This window comes from Papilio polytes, unplaced genomic scaffold (genome assembly GCF_000836215.1).
Source record: "Papilio polytes unplaced genomic scaffold, Ppol_1.0 DF823923.1, whole genome shotgun sequence".
Classification (NCBI taxonomy): Eukaryota; Metazoa; Arthropoda; class Insecta; order Lepidoptera; family Papilionidae; genus Papilio; species Papilio polytes.
This window is the reverse complement of record NW_013525281.1, coordinates 1,493,931-1,510,719: the sequence shown is the minus strand read 5'-3', so window position 1 is coordinate 1,510,719 and position 16,789 is coordinate 1,493,931. Positions and strand designations below refer to the sequence as shown.

Here is a 16,789-nt window from a genome sequence, read left to right as displayed (position 1 = left end):
TTATTTTGTTACGACCTTCTGTTACATACGTACAGTCAGAGAATTAAATTCGATTCCCGCAAAAATAGGCAATAATATAAAAAAACGGGGGCCCATCTATAAAGTCGACGAGCCGGCCAAGGTTGCAATGAACGAGTGCGTAAACACTGCGACAGATTTTGTTTTATACATTTGTATAGTAACATTCAAACTTTATAGAAGCTCGCTTCGCACAAGACGCCGCAGAACATAATTTTAAGACCCTGGCTTACGATCTCTCCGTCTGATGTCAGTTTGGCTTGCTTACCTAACCAGGCCAGGAGTTTGAATATCTTAACAAAACTGTAACTGGTAAAGAGGATAATGAGAGTTGATTCCTCTTCTGAAAGAGATTCAAATAATATCTATATAGAGGCGGCATAGTTGACGCTTCATTTTCCGATGATCGCTAACGCTATCTATTGAAGGCCTGTCCAAGATAACAAGTCATAATTGTATTTAAATTAATTGCCAATAGATGTTTATATTTAATTTTTCAATACTGTTTAGTTCATTTTATAACAAAAGATGGAGCTTATTATAATTTTGTATACTGTTTTATAACATGTCAATACAAGGACACAAGATGGCAACTAAACTTGACAACTAATATTCAGAGAAAGTAACGGTGAAATAATTTTGTTCAGTATGCCTTGTCTATATGTTTTTAAATGTCTTTGATAACTGAGTAAATTTAGTGAAACATGTAGCCACGTTGACATCCATGATAATAATCAGCAGCTTTTTTTTAGGTTATGCAGTAAAAGAATTGAAACAAAACATTTATTTTAATAAAATATTTATTAAAAATGCACAAATATCTTGGTTACTCAATGAGTGTATGTGCCAAGAAACACGACCACATCGTGATATAGAATGGTAAAGAGGAATGGGCGGTCCGCGATGAACTCCCATGCTTGTGATGATGCCCTGGAGTCTGAAGCCTTTGGACCTGCATTGCTTCCTATAACATTTAAATTTGAAAAGTAAGAAACCAAGAAAGTATGAAAATCGGAAAACCTGAATACTTAATTCCTTCAAGAATTGATATCTGAGTTAAATTAATAGTTGTTGAACAATTGCTATCCTTATCATGAATGTTTCTTACCGCCAGTTACGCCTGCACTAGAGCCTGCCTCGTCCACCCTCACTGCGGCTTCTTGGAATATGTTAGATACGGTAACAACGTCGTTGTCCACTACGCCAGCCGCTCCCTTGCTAAATATCTCATTCACTCCCACCTGTCACAAAACAAACAGTCTGTAAAGCATTGTCGCGTACAGTTATATACATCTTTACTAATGTAATTAAGCTCGGACACAAACTTATTAATAATTTAAACCCATAACACTTAAGATATGCTTTGGCTAGATATTTTAAAGCTATTATATTTAGGGGTGAATACATTGGAAAAAATAGTCATACGAGTACAGGACCAAACTACAAGTCAATAGCAGCAGCAACAAGATTGCCTTAAAACAGTAATTGATAGACAGAGGCTTTCGTTACTCTTTTAAGCAATTGGATTTTGATATTTTAAAAAGGAAATATTACATTTGCTAATATCAAATCCATGTTTTAATATAAATTAAAAAAAAAATGCAACATACCTTTGGTAATATTTCAGCGTAATTCAGACTATTTTTTATGTCAAATTTGGGTAAATACAAATCGATGTCAGATCTGGAGGTTCGCATGCCGAAGACGTAATCCAGTAGGCCAGTTTGCGCTACCTTCTCCAGGACCTCTGGGAGACCTTCCACTTCTTTCGGCAAGATCACCACCATGCGGAAACCGGGTTCTTGGTACGGTAACTCTACCACCTGCGAAGAAATTCAAAGGTGCGTGTGTATGTGTCTGTGCGAAGTCAACATGATACAACAGCTGTTGAAGTTACTGGCAGCTAGGAGTGACGTGAGACAAATAAAGAACTTGAGTAAAATAAAAGTAGATCGAATATCGTGATTCTTTATTGTGGTTGCTATGACAACCGGCGTCGTTGATTTTTATAAAAAATGTTTTTGGTAAGAAATACAGTTTTTTTTTAATTTCGAGAAAGTATTTTCATTGCCTACAGACGCGTACAACTGGAAATACATTAACAACAGCTACCATATAAAATAAACATAAATTAGTAAAAGAGCTTACCTTAGCTCCGAGCTGGCTGTCATCTTTAAACAAGAGGGTGCCTCTGTAGTGCATCATCATTTTCTTAACAGTCGTTGTCTCGTTGGTGTAGAAGTCCTTATTCTCAGTCAACGAAGCTTCGAAACCCTCTTGCAAGCGTCCCTAAATAACATGTACAAGTGTTTTATAAAGTCTGGTAAAGATCTCAAAAGGTTGCTGGGTTGTTCGGTACTGGACTGATGGAGGTAATTCATATTATCCATACGCAAATAAACAATATTCGAAGTTACGTTTTTGTTTAGATACCCGTCGAGGGGCTTGGATCCTACCCTACAATGAGGTGACTAGCTCTAGGCAGCTGTCAGTCAACCACGCTAGCCTAGCGCAGGTTTATGTTGACACATTAGTCAACGAATTTAGTCTAGTATTGCATTTTCGATTTCGTGTTGACTCTCTTAATATGAATTAATTTCCCGATTTGCTGACAGATAGACAAACCGCAGTCTGAAAATGGCTCCTCGTTTAAGTATTTCTTACTCTATTGTTGATAACTAAATTGTTTTGTAGTCTTACCTTGAAGTAAATCAGGTCGATAAGTTCGACCGACGCGTCCGGGCGCAGATCATTTCTCGACACTGGGTTCGTGATGAGGCCTCTTAATTGTTTATTGGCCTGTCCAAAAAATATACATATTTAAAGCAAACAATACGAAAACATGCATGATGTCATATTTTTTATATTTCATGAGCAAAATATTGTTCGTTTGCCACAATACACTATAACTATAGCTGTTCCTGTGCGGCTTCATCAGCATGAAGTTATAAAAACTTTATTTTATTGTTTATATTCTATAAGACATTCAATTACAAATTGCAACCTTTATTCTATGCTGGCTTTGGCTTGTAGGCTTTGTCCCTTTTTCACAAAGTGTTACAATTTACTCACCCCGTAAGTTTTATAGAATGCATACATATGGCTTAACTAATTTATTATTAGTATAATAAATTACAATATACAATATACAATACAATAATACATTGGTTATATTATTTTATTATTATATTCTAACATATACTAAAATAGGTTGTAAAAAAGCCACAATGTCTCACCCATTGGTTAATGGTATTTGCTGCCAGGTCTGTATCGTGGAAGTTGATTGATTCCACCTCTGCCTCATAAGACAGCGCTGTCTTTTCAAACTTCTTGTTCAACGTGAACTTCTCAGCTAAGTAGATCTTGTTGGCCAGGTTTAGGTAGTTGGAGTCCATTGTGGAAAACTCGCTGCTCAGATTACTGTACTTGTCCGTCATCTATCCAAGTAATTGGATTTTATAATAGTTAACTCAACTGTGGGTTTCCTCTACACGTGTATATTATCATTCCTGTCATTCAAATCAGTAGGGAAGCTTTGCTGGTGGCGTCATGACGTGACACGTCACTGACGGTACCGAACAGACAAGTACGGGACAAGGTCAGTGATTGTGGGAAGAGAAGACATCGGCAAACTTTCTGCGCACGGTTTTTGTCAATATGCATTTTTAAGTATTTCGCCAGTCAACATTATTAGATAAATATTTCAAAATGATAAAATTAAAATTGGAACTATATCTAATCATGATTTTAAAATACACTCGTTCTATACTTGTAACTATTGACAGTGAACATTTTATATTATTGTTACAATTTACCGGCAACAAGTTCAATTTAGTTGTAATTTTGTAGAACCATCATCATCTCCCCTGCCTTATCCTACTCCAGTATGATCGGCCGGGTTTTCGTCCTCCAAAGCACTCTATCATCCGTCATCTCAGTCATCACTCCCTTCTTGATTATGTCACCTTTCACGCAATCCATCCATCTCTTTCTAGGTCTACCTCTACCTCTAATTTTGTAGAATGTAGAAGTTAAAAGATGAAAAATATGAAAAAAAATTGTCAATCAAAATAACAAAGAGAAGCGGTCAAACAAACAGGAATTTTACCTGTATATAGTCGGTTTCGCCGAGCAGTTCTGTAATTTCATTCCTCATTTTACCCTGAGTGCCGGAGGAGTAGATCGCCAAAAGAAAGATCACCCCCAAAGGTGAACTAACGATGTTAGTGTCAGTCGCTAGTATATAGGTTTCCTGCAAAAAACATTACAAAAAACTCATGACTAATATATTAAATCTTTAAAAATTTCATTATAAATTAAAATATAAATTTTTTGGTCATTTGAATGTTTTCGGTGCCCATCGTCAGCTCACTACACGTTCCTACCAAGAAGCTCGGTGCCTCATCTAAGTTAGGGGTCACTAAGTCTTTATAAGTGCGGGTCAGTTTACAGCATACATAATATATTACTGGTCTGCAGATTACTCTTATGGACAACGCGATCTGCTAGTTTTGATATGAAAATAACAATAATACTTACGTGCAAAATTCGAGCGGACGCTTTATCGATGTTATCTCCTAGAGGAGTTCTCGCATATTTTTTGTCATTCTTTTGACAACTGGCCACCGCCACTGTAATATGTTGCATCTTAAAATCTATGTCTATACTAATATTATAAAGAGAAAAGATTTGTATTTTTGTATGTATTGAAATAACTCAAAAACTACTGGGCCGATTTTAAAAATTCTTTCACCATTAGAAAGGTAATTTATCTATTTCACGCGGGCGAAGTCGCGTTCAACAGCTAGTTTCATATAAAATTAGCTCACACCCGCTACTCCGTCCGCAGGGTATAAAAAACAAAAGCGAGTATCCTAGCTGTTCTTCCAGACTATCCTCTACGTCTATGCCATCATTTCATCGAGATCCCTTCAGCCGTTTACTACAAACTCAACAAACATGCATCCATCCATTCATATAAACTTTCGCATTTATAAGTGAGAAAAATAATGTAAACAAATACTTCGTTTGTTAGGGAATCGGTGGGGAGGGGAGCTACCAATAATGTGTTCTTATTTGTAGTAGTTTTATATGTTTTTCACATTCTTTTGTTCTATCCCCTTTTTTTTCCGAAGGGGAATGCTTTCTGCATACTCCATGCCTCGGGGCAGACACGTGAGTTATGTGGGACTCTCCCCCCATAGTGGGGGGCATACCGCACTAAACCCCTTCATTCCCTCCTGGCCATTGTGTGGGGCGCCACGGGATCGCTTTCGCTTGCCACCGCGACGCCCCACTGACCGCCCCGGGAAGGGGCCCTCGGTGCGTCCCAACGAGTTGGGACGCTGCACCCTAAGGCGCTCCTCGGAAGACGGCACCGTGCAATGCGGGCTCGGAGACTTTGTTCTATCCCCTACCCCTACCCCTGGCGACACCAAATATAGAAGACCACAGATCCCTTTGCTAAACTCGCCCCCTGATTTGATTGAATACATGGTTTAATCATGCTAATACTGATATTATAAATGTGAAAGTTTAGATGGATGGATGTTTGTTAGAGTTTGTAGCCTAAACGGGTGAACAGATTTCGATGAAATTTGGTATAGATGTAGAGGGCAGTCTGGAAGAACACATAGGCTACTTACTTTTGTTTTTTATAATTCCACGCGGACGGAGTCGCGGGCGAAAGCTAGTTTTTAATAAATGTTGTTAACTCTTTGAGATATTTCAATACAAGTTAGCATATTCAAAAACTTTGGAGCCCTCAATCGCATGTAACTTTGGATAGAGGTAAGTTGGTTCAATAGTCATCATTTTGGCGAAGGAATCTTTATGTATGAAGACGATGGCCATGCACTAACAAGATAAAATCATTTATTTTATTCTTAGTGGAGGACAAATAAAAAAATGTGAAAATGGATTTTTTTAAATTGATAATAAAAATTCAATTATTTGCAATAAGACAAAATGTACTGCAGTAATAAAGATTACATGAAATATTGTTTTTTTTTGTCCACTTACCCAAAAGCAAGAGAATTAACCACTTCATGTTGACCGTCTTTGTTGTATAACAGAAATGCACTGCGGCCACCCTTTAAATACCCTCAACCAATCGCTTGTTTTTGATTTTCTTATCTAAATTATTGTTGATAATAATACGGGAAATTTGTAATGGGAAAGATGATGAAAAGATGTAATTTTAAAAACCCTATTCATAACAATTCGATAACATCTGTTCGGGTACACATGTTGGCGACGTAATTAACCTCTTTGATATAATTTTACTTTTTATAGATTTTTAAAATTAGAATTTGTGTTCTTTTAAATTATATTCTTTTTGTAAATAATATGGCATTCTTCAAAAAATTCTTACAATGGTTGCTAGGCTGTTTGTTTAGAATTTTCCCTTTTTATATAAATTTTCATTTTAAGTTGATTTCCCTTAATTTCTCCGCGCTGCTGCTCCTTCCTGTTCGCGTCCTTTTCAACACATATAAGGAGAAAAGTATTGTTTTTTGTATGTTTGACTTGCATACTTGATATTATAAATGTGAAAGTTTAGATGATTGGATAGATGGATGTTTGTTAGAGTTTGTGGCCTACAGTGCTGAAAGGATCTCGATAAAATTTGGCATAACTATATGTAAAGGAAAGTATTTAAGAACCCTTAGGCTACTTACTTTTGTTTTTTTTTTAATTCTACCAAACTCATCATGTTGATGGCTGGCATTCCACAACCGTGCGGTTTTCGCGGAACTTTCTGCCCCGCACAGCCGCGTCGTGGAACGGTGTGTCCCCGGCGGTATTTCCAAACCAGTACGATTTAGGGTCCTTTCTATATTTTATATTATATTGGCTTGGGCTATATTTTATATTGTTACTAATGTTTAGGAACTATTAAAAAACAGCGTGTTTCTGGACGCCGGCGTTAAAAATTCAATAAACTTTAACTTTTCTTAGCTTACGCTGCCTAAACCGTTACAGGTTTCTACAGAAAAAGTCCGCGATAGCATATATGTAAATCTTTAACGGTTTTCATACGATAACCACTTTTTTGTTTACAAAATGAATTAATAACCGCACGCTATTTGCGGGCGTCCTTTTATTGGTTTCAATATTAATCCTTATCCAACTAAATGCGTTTGTTATCATGCGACTAATAGTTTAAAAGACATCGCGAACACAAACAATCAGGGTAACCGAAAAATCAGCGCACAAACTACCGGGTTTAGGAATTTGGAATCTTGCATCGGTAGATTTCTGTTATTACGTAGATTACTACTAAGTTAATACTTTTGGTAATAGGTTAAAAAAAGGTGGCGAACGTAAGTTTTGAATTTTCAAATTTCACGCAGACGAAGTCGCGGTCAACAACTAGTATACTGTAAAAGGCACTTTTAATTTACATTTAATACTGTAACTTGAAAGTATATTTATTTGGATAACAGTGGTAGTGCCCGCTTTAACAACTTAGCACTGCAGGGCCGGCACGCCCGGTGTAATACCACGACCACACAGAAGACAGGCGTCAAATGGAAGCAATTCCGTGTTTCGTCTGATGAGTGTGGTGCCGGAGGCCTAATTTAAGTCCCTTTCTCTTTACCACCCTTTTCTTATAAGGAGAGAATGGGAAGGGAAAGCTGATTTGACGGTGGAGGAGATGCATAGGAAGGGGCAATATCTTCTTTATGTGCGTCTCCTCCTCCGTCGGATAAGGGCAACGCATCTGCGATCGCGAATGTCTATGGGCAGCGGTCGCTTCGCCATTTTGGCGGATTCAGCTGCTTGCTCGTTTGCCACCTTATGTTATGAAAAAAAATAATGAGGAGTCATACCAAATACGAATGAAAGCATAAATTATGTAGATTGCATTTTAACTGATGTTTCTCTTGAAACAAACGGTATTTGTACGAGAACTATAGAAGATACTCGTAGTATGAGATGATCAAAGGATTTACGAGATAGCTTTAGACGGCTCTAAACGTACGGAATGTGGGAAACAAAAACTTAATTAGGAGCCTATGTTTTCTTTCAGAGTACCTTATACATCTATGTCAGACATCAAGATCCTTTTAGCGGTTTAGGCTAACTCTTAAACATCCCATCCATCTTTCGTATTCATGTTAACTGGTAAAAATAAAAGGTAGATATTTTGTTAAAAGGTCATATCTGTATCAGCAGGTCATGCTTGCAATATCACGACTGGTTTTTCTTTAGTGCAGTTTATTCGAAAGTTACTTATCAATCATATCATATATTGAATAATAAGAGGTCAAATACGTGAATACTAGCGATACTCCCCGACATTGTATATGTTGCAAGCATACATAAGGTCCCATATAATGTTCATAATAAAAGCCATGTAAACATGATAAAATCGTTTATATTTTTGAGTTTATATCTTACTAGCTTTCGTCCGCTACTCCGTCAGCGATGGAATTAAAAAAAAACAATAGTAAGAAGCCTAAGTGTTTATGCCAAATTTTATCGAGATCCTTTCACCAGTTTAGGCCACAAACAATAACAAACATATGGATGGATGGCCATCCAATCATGTAAACTTTCTCATTATTATATTACTAAGTACCAAGGCAAACACACAAAAAAACAAATCTTTTCCCTTTATATGTGTACTAGCAGTTGCCCGCGACTTCGTCCACGCAATATTAAGATACAAAAGTAGCTTATAGTATGCCCGTCTAAGTCAGTTACCCTTTAGTGAAAATCTGATCGAAATTGGCCCACCCGTTTCGGAGAATACCCGGAACATCGCGGCTTGCGGACAGACAGACAGACAGACAAAAAAATTAAATGCGATTTTCGTTATCAACGAATTATTATTAATATAATAGGGTTAATAACAAAGAAATTCAAAATAATACATAGAGTTGACAAAGTTGACACTTCACATGGAACATTTTTCACATAGTGTATATATGACCATATTTCAGACTTTAAAACCATACGTAAATATATTGAACTAGCTTTTGCCCGCGACTCCGTTTGCGTGAAATTAAAATAAAAAAAAAAACAAAAGTGAGTAGCCTATGTATTCTTCCAGACTATCCTCTACATCGATACCAAATTTCATCAAAATATATTCAGCCATTTAGGCTACAAACTCTAACAAACATCCATCCATCTAAACTTTCGCATTTATAATATTAGTAAGATTTTATGTAAATTATTTGCCAATGAGTGTCATTCAATAATATTTAAATTAAATGCTTGGATTTTATTTTGACACTGTTTAGTTTTTTAACAAAAGATGGAGCTAATATAATTTTCTAAAATGTTTTTTTTATATGTCAATACAAGGACACGAGATGGCGTACTAAACTTGATAACTAGTACCGAATAGAGAAAGGACCGGTAATTTTTTTTTCGCTACGCCTAGTCTATATATTTCTTTTATATCTTTGGTTGATAAGTTACTGTTTTCCTCCATCTTTTCCCTCACAAATATCCCAAACATCAACAATAATTTAGATAAGAAAATCGAAAACAAGCGATTGGTTGAGGGTATTTAAAGGGTGGCTGCAGTGCATTTCTGTTGTACAACAAAGACAGTCAACATGAAGTGGTTCATTCTCTTGCTTTTGGGTAAGTGGACAAAAAAGTAACAATATTTTATGTGTAAAAATCTATATTATCATTGCAGTAGTATCAGTACACTTTGTGCAATTACTGCAAACTAGCTGTTCACGTGCGGCTTCATCCGCATATAATTATGAAAATTTTATTTTATTTTTCACATTTGTCAAATTATCAATAGCAAATATCAAAATAACATGACAAGATGAAATAGCATGCCAACCTTGCTTCCTTGATGTTGGCAGCAACTTATGGTCTCTTTCCCACATTAGGGTTTTTATCCAAAATATTTACCCCCTAAGTTTAATAGCGTGAAAATATATTGCCTAAAGCGTGACGTAAGTGTAGGACTTTTTATTATAAAAAAGGATTTTTCAAAAATATGTTGTAATTACTGACATCTTAGGCAACAAAGAAGTGTGTGTTTACGCTTTATTATAATAGTATAGATATAGCAGTGGTAGTGCCCGCTTTAATATCTTAGCACTGCAGGGCCGGCACGCCCGGTGTAATACCACGACCACATAGAAGACAGGCGTGAAATGGAAGCAATTCTGTGTATCGTCTGATGAGTGTGGTGCCGAAGGCCTAATTTAAGTCCCTTTCTCTTTACCACCCTTTTCTTATAAGGAGAGGAGGTGAAGGGGAAGTGGATTTGACGGAGGAGGAGATACATAGGGAGGGGAGATATCCTCTTTATATGCGTCTCCTCCTCCGTCGAATAAGGGTAGGCAACGCATCTGCAGATGCGGATGTCTATGGGCAGCGGTTGCTTCGCCATTTTGTCGGATTCAAGTGGCCGCTTGCTCGCCACCTTATGTTATATATAAAAAAAAAATAGTATAGATAAATGATTTCATTATCTGTATACATATTGTAAATTTAAAGTATTCAATTTTCATTTAACCCTTAAAATGTATAGTTTTAAATATGATACCGGGGTCATAAATCGCATAAGGCACCAACGATTGATTATATTTTCGTATTAGGCTGTTTACATATTACCTTTGACTGATAATATTCAAGTTAAAAAAAGGAGCATATCATGAAAATGTGTATATGTAATATTGTTCCCCCATTTGTAGAAAGAACAGTAAAGGGTACAATTTAAGAAATCGAAAAAATTTAAGATTTAAGAAATCAGTCTTTTTTAAATTTTTTTTTTAACTTCTACAGACTCTTGGTCTGTACGCTTTTTTGCACAGCTTGTTTTATTTATTTTTTTGTTGCATAATCCGTATATCACTAGTGATATTAAAATAAATTCTTTTAATTTGTAATGCATGATCGTATTATACTCGTAATATAGGGTGATTCCTTCGCCTAAATGATGACTATTTGACCTAACTTACCTCTATCCACAGTTACTAAACGTTAGTTATGAGCGTGGAGGTACACCGGTAGAAATAGACCAAGAAAATATGGATAGTGTGAAAGGTGACTTGATCAAGAAGTAATAAATGAGACTCACACGCCGACCGTACGGTAGTATAATAAGAGTGGTAGATGAGAGGCCTATAATATCGTAAATAACATTATCTAGTCTGGAATAAATAATAGCGATTGCAAAAATTTGACATAATTTAACTAACTGTAATGCTTGTATTTTCGGATTCCCTGTTAAGTTAACTGAATTACATTTCCATGGTTTCAATAAGAATAAAATCTGCTATTTACATTAATTACTTTTTGTGATATGTGAAGAATTTTGTAGTCATCTAGCGCCCAAACTGAGCAAGCAACTTTTGATAAGGTAAGGTAAGCTAGGTCAAATCGAGATAAATTTGGTAAAGGAATAGATGGCTTTCCATTGTATACGGATGCACGTTACGATACCCACGTTATACAGGATGCCAGACAACACAAATTACTACTATTAGACAACTTATTTAATTGATACTGTCGCTTTTAACTCAGAGGAATACTTCTCGTCAAGACTCAAGTTACGCGCCAATCTATCCATACTTCTAGTGACATTGACAGCTGTCAGCTAGGAACGTGACGTTTATGCCGATAATCTAGAGTTGCGCCACTTCTATAGCACGGTACTAATTTTATTCCTAACACTACGAATAAGAATTGCCCCCCCTCCGTCCCTTTGTATAGGAATTAATTGTTTCCATTAAAAGAATAATATTATAAAATGCAACATATTACAGTGGCGGTGGCCAGTTGTCAAAAGAATGACAAAAAATATGCGAGAACTCCTCTAGGAGATAACATCGATAAAGCGTCCGCTCGAATTTTGCACGTAAGTATTATTGTTATTTTCATATCAAAACTAGCAGATCGCGTTGTCCATAAGAGTAATCTGCAGACCAGTAATATATTATGTATGCTGTAAACTGACCCGCACTTATAAAGACTTAGTGACCCCTAACTTAGATGAGGCACCGAGCTTCTTGGTAGGAACGTGTAGTGAGCTGACGATGGGCACCGAAAACATTCAAATGACCAAAAAATTTGTATTTTAATTTATAACGAAATTTTTTAAAGATTTAATATATTAGTCATGAGTTTTTTGTAATGTTTTTTGCAGGAAACCTATATACTAGCGACTGACACTAACATCGTTAGTTCACCTTTGGGGGTGATCTTTCTTTTGGCGATCTACTCCTCCGGCACTCAGGGTAAAATGAGGAATGAAATTACGAAACTGCTCGGCGAGACCGACTATATACAGGTAAAATTCGTACTAATGTTTGATTACTTATATTTTTCCAGCTAGGGCTTTTTACGTTTTTTACCTTTTAACAACAATATGTGTATAGTTACTTTTCTGATGATAACTAAAATATACGTGTAGTGGAAACCCACAGTTGAGTTAACTATTATAAAATCCAATTGCTTTGATAGATGACGGACAAGTACAGTAATCTGAGCAGCGAGTTTTCCACAATGGACTCCAACTACCTAAACCTGGCCAACAAGATCTACTTAGCCGAGAAATTCACGTTGAACAAGAAGTTTGAAAAGACAGCGCTGGCTTATGAGGCAGAGGTGGAATCAATTAACTTCCACGATACAGAGAAGGCAGCAAATACCATTAACCAATGGGTGAGACGGGTTTTTTTACAATCTGTACTATTATATTACCTGTTTGTTTCTATACTATTGTTTACTTTAAAAATGTATATTTATTGGACAGGCCAACAAAAAATTAAGAGGCATTATCACGAACCCAGTGTCAAGAAGTGATCTGCGCCCGGACGCGTCTATAGCACTCATCGACCTGATTTACTTCAAGGTAAGAAAACACAAATTATTCAACTTTAAAGTAGGAAATACTTAAACTTGGAGTAACAGACTGTAGATTTTGTGTATCTGCCAGTAGCAGACTGGGAAATTCATTAATATCAAGATAGTTCATGTGAAATCTATTTGACTGAGATGAAATGGAATGCTGGACTAAATTCGTTGACTGATGTGTCAACATAAACCTGCGCTAGGCTAGCGTGGTTGACTGACAGCTGGCTAGAGCTAGTCACCTCATCATAGGGTAGGATCCAAGCCCCTCGACGGGTATCTAAACAAAAACGTAACTACGAATATTGTTTATTTGCGTATGGATAATATGAATTACCTCCATCAGTCCAGTACCGAACAACCCAGCAACCTTTTGAGATCTTTACCAGACTTTATAAAACACTTGTACATGTTATTTAGGGACGCTTGCAAGAGGGTTTCGAAGCTTCGTTGACTGAGAATAAGGACTTCTACACCAACGAGACAACGACTGTTAAGAAAATGATGATGCACTACAGAGGCACCCTCTTGTTTAAAGATGACAGCCAGCTCGGAGCTAAGGTAAGCTCTTTTACTAATTTATGTTTATTTTATATGGTAGCTGTTGTTAATGTATTTCCAGTTGTACGCGTCTGTAGGCAATGGAAATACTTTCTTGAAACTAACAAGAGCTTCATTCCTATACAAATAATACTAACACTAACATTGTAAATGCGAAAGTTTAGATGGATGGATGTTTGTTAGAGTTTTTAGCCGAAATGCTGAACGGATTTCGATGAAATTTGGCATAGACGTAGAGGATAGTCTGGAAGAAAACATAGACTGATTTGTTTTTTTTTAATGCCACGCGGGAGAAAGCAATTTATAAATAAAAAAAACATTTTACATAAAAATTGTCAACGACGTCGGTTATCATATAAGCAACCACAATAACGAATTGTAACGAATCACGACATTCGATCTACTCTTATTTTACTCAAGTTCTTTATTTGTCTCACGCCACTCCTAGCTGCCAGTAACTTCAACAGCTGTTGTATCGTTTTGACTTCGCACAGACACATACACACGCACCTTTGAATTTCATTGCAGGTGGTAGAGTTACCATACCAAGAACCCGGTTTCCGCATGGTGGTGATCTTGCCGAAAGAAGTGGAAGGTCTCCCAGAGGTCCTGGAGAAGGTAGCGCGAACTGGTCTACTGGATTACGTCTTCGGCATGCGAACCTCCAGATCTGACATCGATTTGTATTTACCCAAATTCGACATCAAAAGTAGTCTGAATTACGCAGAAATATTACCAGAGGTATGTTGTATTTCGTTTTTCTAAGCCTTTGTCATTGTCTAACAATAATTGTTATCATGCAGTCTTGCTTCTTTGTTGCTATTGACTTGTAGTATGGTCCTGTACTCGTATGACTATTTTTCCAATGTCATCACCCCTAAATATAATAGCTTTAAAATATCTAGCCAAAGCATATCTTAAGTGTTACGGGTTTAAATTATTAATAAGTTTGTGTCCGAGCTTAATTACATTAGTAAAGATGTATATAACTGTACGCGGCAATGCTTTACAGACTGTTTATTTTGTGACAGGTGGGAGTGAATGAGATATTTAGCAAGGGAGCGGCTGGCGTAGTGGACAACGACGTTGTTACTGTATCTAACATATTCCAAGAAGCCGCAGTGAGGGTGGACGAGGCAGGCTCTAGTGCAGGCGTAACTGGCGGTAAGAAACATTCATAGTAATGACACTAACACCATGATAACACCATGAGGTGTTGATAGCATTTTTACTCGACTAGTAATACTTATTGCTTTATGTCGATGTGTAAAACGTCCATTTAATTGCCCCATATTTGGAATGAGGATGTTTTATTTCGTTAGTACAATGCTACAATATTCTGCAATGTCATGGGACTAGAACGTAGTTTGTTCAACAACTATTAATTTAACTCAGATATCAAATCTTGAAGGAATTAAGTATTCAGGTTTTCCGGTTTTCATACTTTCTTGGTTTCTTACTTTTCAAATTTAAACGTTACAGGAAGCAATGCAGGTCCAAAGGCTTCAGACTCCAGGGCATCATCACAAGCATGGGAGTTCATCGCGGACCGCCCATTCCTCTTTACCATTCTATATCACGATGTGGTCGTGTTTCTTGGCACATACACTCATTGAGTAACCAAGATATTTGTTCATTTTTAATAAATATTTTATTAAAATAAATGTTTTGTTTCAATTCTTTTTCTGCATAACCTAAAAAAACCTAAATAAGTTAGATACTGTGTAGTTAAAAGCGTGTTTTACTTGACCTAAGCCTCGCGTTGTTTTTTTTTAATCATCAGGTAGTGCTCTTTATATCATATGAGCCTTTTAAAATAAAAAAAACTGACTGGTTATTCTTTACATAACCATAGCAATGCGTTTAGTACGCAATGTCCGTTAAAAATCTGTTTTGCTTTCTTATCTTAGGTACCTAGTATTTGAATAAAATGGTGTATCAAAGAATTGTAGCTCATTAAATATAATACACGTTTATATTCTATATCTTATTTGCAATACCTTTTTATTGCATTAAACATTATAGTGTGTCTAAATAATTTAGATTAGTTTGACAATTCATTTCAAATTTAGTAGAGATGTGTTGTGTAAAATCAGTCATGAATCTTATCGATTTTCGATTTTTATTCTTATAGAATTTGGAATCGATAGATTTATTGTTTTGACTTATGAGTTTAAAAAAAAACACTGTTTTCTCAAATGACTAATGACTATAACAAATAATGAGAGTAAATAAATGTTTATAACTACTACAGCCGTACGTAATCGAATTGGATTTCGCTATTATTTCTGTCATCGCTAAATTCTCTACACTATAATCAATAATAGAATTGTCCTCTAAATTAGTGAATAAGAAAATAATAATTTTAGTTGAGTTTGTTACTTATTTACACGGAATATCGATAGTTCAAAATTGATCGCTATGTGTGTTTGTTCGTCACTACGATACCTGTCTATTGAGTATGGCATTTGACTTCATATAAATTGAAGTCGGTACTACATATGCGTCATTTATCAAACTAATCTAAATTATTTAAACACACTATAGATGTGTTATTTTTCAATATGACTTAATGCGCATTATAATTTTCATTTGAACTATACAATTTTGAATAACAGTTTTGATCCATGTGATCTATATGTAGGTAAAAGGCGTAAAAAGCTGCCACCATAATTACTGCAAATAGAATTTTTGCACTGTGCCTATCGCTTTTTAGTTACTAAATGCCAAAATTAAATAGACACGAAATACCACTGCTCGTAACCTGTCCATGCAATCGGGGTGACTATCCATATCTAAAAATACTCTTTGGAGTGGTAGCAACACTGATTCTTTTTGCCTTTCACTATCATAAACATAATGCACGGTTCACACTTGGCTAGTACAGTAAGTCAGTAGAACTCAATACCTTAACTGTCAATCAACTAGCACAATATGAATGCTAACTGGCACCACCACCACTATCAGACCACTGATTGGCGAAGCGTTTTACTTTTTTGGACAGTCCAGCCATTCCGTCACAACTGGCGTAGTGTGAATTTTCCCTATTCTGTAAGTAATGATACAACCTGTTGCTTATTTAAGATAATTATTGTTTGGACAGTGAATCTGGACTTTTTCGCCATTTTTTTCAGTTAGTTGTTTTTAATCTTTCAAAGCTTTTATCCGCCATTTTCGCTATTTGAAAAAAAAATATTTTGAGGGAGCTTAATGACTGTGCAGGAGTTTCAAAAAGTTTAACGGATACTGAAATGCATACACTGCTGGAATGTAGCTACAATGGAAAAATGGTAACTTAAATTTTTTTTTTTGGGTTTTATTGTACAAAAAAATTGCAACTGCATTTTGCTCTCTCATTCCCTCTGTTACG

The 16,789-nt window shown here is 36.1% G+C and overlaps 2 protein-coding genes across 2 annotated transcripts; one reads left to right on the top strand and one right to left on the bottom strand.

The window, feature by feature from the left end:
* Positions 1–800: 800 nt before the first annotated feature.
* LOC106102227 (antichymotrypsin-1-like) lies at positions 801–6,133 on the bottom strand. The gene is made up of 9 exons (XM_013281649.1): positions 6,040–6,133; positions 4,558–4,649; positions 4,127–4,270; positions 3,255–3,455; positions 2,719–2,817; positions 2,167–2,307; positions 1,629–1,841; positions 1,127–1,259; positions 801–982 (listed from the first exon to the last, which is right to left on the bottom strand). The coding sequence occupies exons 1-9, from the start codon at positions 6,065–6,067 to the stop codon at positions 849–851; spliced, it is 1,185 nt and encodes a 394-aa protein (XP_013137103.1). The 5' UTR covers positions 6,068–6,133; the 3' UTR covers positions 801–848.
* Positions 6,134–9,518: 3,385 nt separating this feature from the next.
* LOC106102593 (antichymotrypsin-1-like) lies at positions 9,519–15,083 on the top strand. The gene is made up of 9 exons (XM_013282118.1): positions 9,519–9,621; positions 11,772–11,863; positions 12,152–12,295; positions 12,469–12,669; positions 12,761–12,859; positions 13,279–13,419; positions 13,948–14,160; positions 14,451–14,583; positions 14,902–15,083. The coding sequence occupies exons 1-9, from the start codon at positions 9,594–9,596 to the stop codon at positions 15,033–15,035; spliced, it is 1,185 nt and encodes a 394-aa protein (XP_013137572.1). The 5' UTR covers positions 9,519–9,593; the 3' UTR covers positions 15,036–15,083.
* Positions 15,084–16,789: the final 1,706 nt, after the last annotated feature.